The 6606-nt window shown below is 37.6% G+C and overlaps 1 protein-coding gene across 1 annotated transcript; it reads left to right on the forward strand.

The window, feature by feature from the left end:
* TM35_001461000 (calpain-like cysteine peptidase) lies at positions 1-3783 on the forward strand (the record flags this gene model as incomplete). The annotated part of the gene is made up of 1 exon (XM_029031901.1): positions 1-3783. A coding segment is annotated over one exon (3783 nt), but the record flags the coding sequence as incomplete, so codon positions are not given.
* Between the last annotated feature and the right edge of the window lie 2823 nt (positions 3784-6606).

The following is a 6606-nucleotide window of genomic DNA, read 5'->3' on the forward strand; positions in this document are numbered from 1 at the left end:
GATAATATGAATGACCGTGCTCGTAAACTAGCTCGTGAAGAGTTTGCAAAGATGCGTGGTTTTATGGACCAAGAGCCTGAAGGTATTCCTTTGGAGGAGATCGACCTTGATAATGATCCAGAATTCAAGAACGCAGAGGTTGCCAGGTACAGATTACTAAAAGATCCTAACCATCGACCAGAAGAAGTGGCGAGGTTGGAGGAGGCAATGAACGATCGTGCCCATGAATTGGCAAAGATCCTCCTCGCGAATGACCGTGCGTTCCTTGATCCCGAACCGGAGGGTGTGCCGCTTTCAGAACTGCCACTTGATACAGACAAGGAATTTAAAGAGCTTGCAATGCAACGACGTAAACTTAAGCAGAGTGGCAAAAAAGGTAGAGATCCTGAGTTAAAGGAGTTGGAGTCCAAGATGAATGACCGTGCACACGAGCTTGCTAAGGAATATCTTCGTAATAATCGTTCATATTTGGATCCTGAACCAGAAGGTGTACCATTGGATGATATTGCTCTCTCTCGTGATCCTATATTCAGGGAGATGGAACAGGAACTGATAAAAGCAATGAAAGATCCTCGTGCTTCTAAAGATAAGTTGAATCATCTTAAGGACGATCTTAACGATAGAGCACATGAACTTGCCAAGGAATTACTAAAGAAAGAACGAGCATTTCTTCGACCTTTACCATTGGGAGTACCTCTTGGAGATCTACCACTTAATTATGATCCAATACTTAACCCCTTGGAACGCAAACGTCGTGCACTGAAGAGTGATCCTAGAGGGAACGCTGATGCTATTCGCACCTGTGAGGATGATATTCAAGATCGAGTGAATGAAATTGTAAAGGAGTATTTAGATAAGGAGCGTTCTTTTCTTGATTCTGAACCAGAAGGGGTACCACTATCTGAGCTTCCATTGGATGCAGATAGACTATTTCACGATATGGAGTGTGATCTTCGAGCACTAAAGAAGCTTCCAGCGAAAAACAAGAAAGAGATTGAAGAGTTACAAGATCAAATGAACAATCGTGCACATGAATTGGCTAAAGAGCACTTACAGAAGAGACGAGCATTCCTTAACCCTGAACCTCTTGGCGTTCCACTCAGCGAATTACCTCTTAACGATGATGAAAAGTTCCGCCAACTTGAAGAACGTCGTTTAGAAATGAAAAAAAATCCAAAAACTACAGCTGCAGAACTAGAGGAGATAGAAGATGAAATGAATGATCGTGTTAAGGAGTTGGCAGAGGAACAACTTCGAAGGGAACGTGCCTTCCTTGATCCTGAACCTGAAGGTATTCCACTTTCAGAACTGCCACTGAGCAAAGATAAACACTTCCGTGAAATGGAGAAGAAACTACGCGGACTTAGAAAAGATCCACGAAAGAACGCAGAAGAAATTAAAGATCTTGAATATGACATGAATGATCGTGCGCATGAGTTGGCTCGTCGCCAGTTGACAGATGATAGGAGCTATCTTCCTATTGAACTTTGTGGGGTTCCTTTGACAGATCTCCCGCTTGATGATGATGAGAAATTCCGAGAACTTGAACTGGAACGTCATAACCTTAAGAAGGATCCAAAAAGAAACGCAGATGCTATTCGTGATATTGAGGATAAATTAAATGACCGAGCCTTTGAAATTGCTGCTGATTATTTACGAAAGGAAAGAGAGTACCTTGATTCACAACCTGAAGGAATATCAATAGACCGTGTACCACTGGATATGGACAGAGAATTCCGAGAGATGGAGCAGGAACGTCGACGATTAAAGAAAGATCCCAACAACAAAAAGGCCGTATTAGACCTTGAAGAAAGACTCAATCAACGTGCACGTGAACTTGCATTGAATATCCTTGGATGGCAGGATGTAGAATTTCATGAAGCTAACAAAGATGTTGCAGAGGAATGGCCACGTATTTGTGAATTATATCCAGAAGGTATTCGTGAGGATGTTGTACCTGAAATAACCCAACCATCCGATGTGTGTTCGGCTCCTGGCTGTGCTGGTTGTTTGGCACCTTTTATTGCTGCACTTGGTCGTCATCCTCCTCTTATTCATCGTTTATTTGTGTCGAAGGTACACCCTATTAATGAACCTTATTCTTTTACGTTTTTCGATCCTAATAGTAGTCCAGTACGTGTTGATATTGATGATCGTATTCCATGTGATTCAAACATGGAACCTAAATTTACGCGAGTGCCACATCGTTCGTGGTATCCTTTACTTCTTGAAAAAGCCTATGCTAAATTTGTTGGTGGATATTCTAAACTTGATCAATGTACACCACATGAGACACTTCGTGATTTAACAGGTCGTCCTGTTTTGCATATTCCATTTGATGAACGATTAGCTGAAGCAGCAAATACAGGTGATTACAAATCTGCTGCTTTCTGGCGTGGGGTAACGAAAAATCTTGAGCAAGGCGATGTGATCACATGTATGTCTAATGTGGAGTGTGTGGATGGTATTCATCCACAGTGCAGTTATGCTCTTTTGGGTGTTATTAATACTCTAATGGAATCTAATGATCCTGATGATGTTGTTATTAAACTACACAATTGTTATTTTGACAAACCTTTGTACAGTGGGCCTCTAAATCAACATGATCCTAATTGGACAGCTGATCTTAAGAGGGTTTGTAATTTTGATCCTGAGGAAGATGAGGTGTTATATTTACCACTTCCAACATTCCTGCGTAATTTTTCAAGTATGCAACGATGCCACATTAATTGTAGTGATCGATTCAGTTCTCCGGGTGAGTGGAATGAATATACTTCTGGAGGTAATCCAAAGTTTACTACATTCCGTAATAATCCGATTTATGTGGTTGAGAATAAGACAACACGACCTGTGACAATTCTTGCGGAATTGCGTCATCATACACCGGCATTTACTGACCCTGATGGTTTGAATCATTATCACCAAACTGGATTGGTACTTATGCAAGCGGTTCAAGCAAAGATGCCATTAAGTCCTCTCATTACAAGCACTACACACAAATTTCTTCAGAAGGGCATGATGCTTGATGCCAGAGAAGTGTGCTCACAGATGGAGTTACCACCCAGTTCCACTTGTTACCTCATTCCTTACACAATGAAACGTGGTTGCTACGGTAAGTTCTTTGTTTCTATTTATCCTGGAATGGCGAAAGTGACATTGACTCCACTTCGAAATGCCGGACTAAGACGTGAACCGCTTACAACGCAAGTTAATCTAACTCCTGGTAGTTCGGAAGCCACAAGGGTGGACTTTTTACTGAATGATCCTTGTGATGTACATGTACTCGTACGTCAGATGAAGGTTAGCGATTCTTCATCTCTAAAGAAGGGTGATGTGGTGGGTGAAGATGATGTTTCTGTGAGTGTGTATAATGAGTATGGAATTAAGGTAAGTTCATCGGAGTTCACAAATGCACGTGAACAGGCACTTGTCTTCCGCGTTACTCAGGGTGGACGTTATTCCGTCGCTCTACTTTGTTCCAGCAAATCAAAGTCCGCTGATTGTCCATGTTTGTTGTCTATTTATACACCAAAAGATACCACTGCTGATTTTGTGCCTGTACCACCGGATGCAAAGCCATTTGATCAGCAAGTGCGATTCCCAGTGATTCCGAGAAGTGCGCCTAATGTAAATCGCACAGCCAGTCGAGAACGAACGTACAGTCGCGATCGCATGGTGCGGCGAAGTGACTCGCTGCCACCCATTCAAGGTGCCGGTCGTGGTCAACGTGCTAGCGTAAACGGTGGACTGGCACCACGTCGTCCAAGTAGAGGACGCAATTAGGATGAAAAGAAAAAAGGGGTTTTTTGTTTCTTTTTTTTTTTTTTCCTTTTTAGATACAATTTTCTTTTTCTCTTTATTGTTGTAATTACCATGAGTATGATGAGTATTACTTCTACTAGTACTAGTGATAGTACTAGTATTACTGGTATTGTTACTATTGTTATTATTATTCCTTATTCAATTTCTAAAAGAAATTTTTTTTTTTTTGCTTTTTTTCTCTCCTTCTTTATTTTCACCCTCTCTGTCGTTTCTGTGTTGGGTTTGGGGGGATGATTCCGAGAGAAGATAACTGAATCTTCTTTCCTTTCCCCACCTTTATTTGCCCACACATTTAAAACAGACACTGAGTTATGATAATGTTTATTTTTCTTTTTTTTTTGTTGATTTTTGCGCGACAGGAGGGATAAGGTAAATATAAGTAGGTAGAGGGGATTGGCGCATTTGTTTTTTTTTTTCTTTTTTTCTTTTTGTTTTTGTTTTTATGTATTTGGGGCTTGTCATTGTCTAGTGTATCACTCACCAGTGTTTTTTTTTTTTTTNNNTTTGTTGATTTTTGCGCGACAGGAGGGATAAGGTAAATATAAGTAGGTAGAGGGGATTGGCGCATTTGTTTTTTTTTTTCTTTTTTTCTTTTTGTATGAAGGAATTGAGATGTCTGTGACACGGAACGAGGTTTCGGCTCTTCTTCAGGAGGTCTGATTCCATTTTTATTTATTTATTTTTGTTCTCACTTTATTGATTTTTCACATCCCTCTCCCTCTCCCCACCCCTCCTCCTCTCTTTCTTTATCTCTGTATGAATCTATTTATTTGTATCTCTCAGACTTTGTGTTTTCTCGCATACTTGTTGTCTTTCTTCTTACCATTAATTTCTTTCAACTTTGTGTTTCTCTCTCATTTTCGTTTCTTTTTTTTTTCTTCTTCTTCTGCAGGTTTATGACTGGTGTCGTGTTTATCGTATCATTGTTTCTGTATTTGTATGCAATGATGGCCTTTTCTTTTTTTTCTTCTATTGGATTTTCATTCTTTTGGTTTTTCAGTATTTTTGTATGTGAGTGAGTGTGTGTCTCTTTTTTTTTGTTTTTTTTCTTCTCTCACACTATACTACCACTCTTTTTTTTTTTTTTTCTTGTTCTTGTTTTTTTAGATTTTTATCATTAATTGTATGTTTTTCTTTCTTTATTTGAGGGTCATACTAATATGGTGTTGGTTGTGTTTTATTTCTATTTGATTGATTTATTCCTGTCTTTTTTTTTTTTTTCTTTTTAGTTTCTCATTTGTTGTGTTGTTGGTCTATTCTGCTGTTTTTATTTTATTTTTCTGTGAAGATGGATGGAATGGGAGGGCGCTGCCGATCAGGTTTGGGGAAGCCTGTATTTGCAGCAACAGCAGGAGTAGTAACAACAACCATCACAACAGGTGTGAACTAAAGGAATAACGGAAAAAGTAAAGAAAAAAAGAATAATAAAAGAGAAAAAAAAAAAAAGAAAAAAGAAATTTGACGAGATACGATTGGGGAACCGTGTCTTTGTTTATATTTCTTATCTTTTTTTTTTTTTTTTTATCTTTTCTTTTTTAATTTTTTTTTTTTTTTGTGTTTCTTTGTTTTTCTGTTGGCATGTGGGCATGTCTCTTTTTGTATTTACGTGCCCCACTTTTGAGCTTCTCCAATCAATCTTCCACAGCAAAGCAGCATCATGTCTGTACACCCCATCTATCTATCTATCTATCTAACTATATATATATATATATATATATTTAGACTGTATGTATGTTCATGCGTATGTGTTTCCATTAGGGACGCTGCTTAACATTGGGTGTGTACAAAGAGCTGCGGGCGGACGATACGATCAAAACTTTTTTGACGTGCGTGAAATGTGGAAACAAAAGAGAGAGAGAGAGACGGAGAAAAGAGGATAAAAAGCAAAAAAAAAGGTAAAATAATAACGGAATAAAAGGAAAGATTCTACTGATGGTTATTATTATTATTATTATTATTATTATTATTATTATTAGTGGTGGGTAAATTCACAACAGTAGTGATAAGAGCAAAAATAGACACCGGGGGGGGTGGTAAAATAAAAAAGAGAAAATTAAATTAAACTTCTCATTTCTGACATGTACGGCAAAATAGATGGAAAGAAAGAAAGAAAGAAAAAAAAAAAAAAGAGATAAAAATGGACTGACAGTTTGTGTGGTTGAAATAGGGGACTTCCACTCACTGTTCCCATTTTTCTTTCTCTTCTTCTTGTCATGATTTGTGATGATTGTCTTTTTTTTGTTTTGTTTTTTTTTTCTTTTGTCTGTGTGGGATATTTTTTAAAAAAAAAAAGAAAAAGAATATAAGGGAATAAATAAAGTGAAGAGTTGAAAAAAAAAAAAGTGTTTTTTTTTTTTTTTTCTTTGTCGTCTCATCTTTCTTACCGCCTTTGTTGTTCCCTCGTTGAAATCTTCGCACATCATAATTTTCTGCGGAGATGTTTCTTTATTATTATTACTATTAATACTACTACTATTATTATTGTTATTAGACTATTGCGCCTAGAACAAGCTCTACCATCGTTGTATTAATAAAAAGGCAAAATAGTCTTTTTTATTTAATACCAGAGTGTAGGAAGTATTACTACTATCATACGAAGAACAATGGGTATATTGGTATGAAGCGAACGTGGAAGTTAACATCACACCGTGGTGCGAGTGTGAAATGAGAAAGAGAGAGAGAGAGAGTACACAAAGGAAAGAGGGAAAGCAGAAAGAAGCAACATTATGGTAGAGAAAGAAATAATGAATATATATATATATATATATATATATATATATATAT

Source organism: Trypanosoma theileri (assembly GCF_002087225.1).
Source record: "Trypanosoma theileri isolate Edinburgh chromosome Unknown TM35_Tth_146_V1, whole genome shotgun sequence".
Classification (NCBI taxonomy): domain Eukaryota; phylum Euglenozoa; class Kinetoplastea; order Trypanosomatida; family Trypanosomatidae; genus Trypanosoma; species Trypanosoma theileri.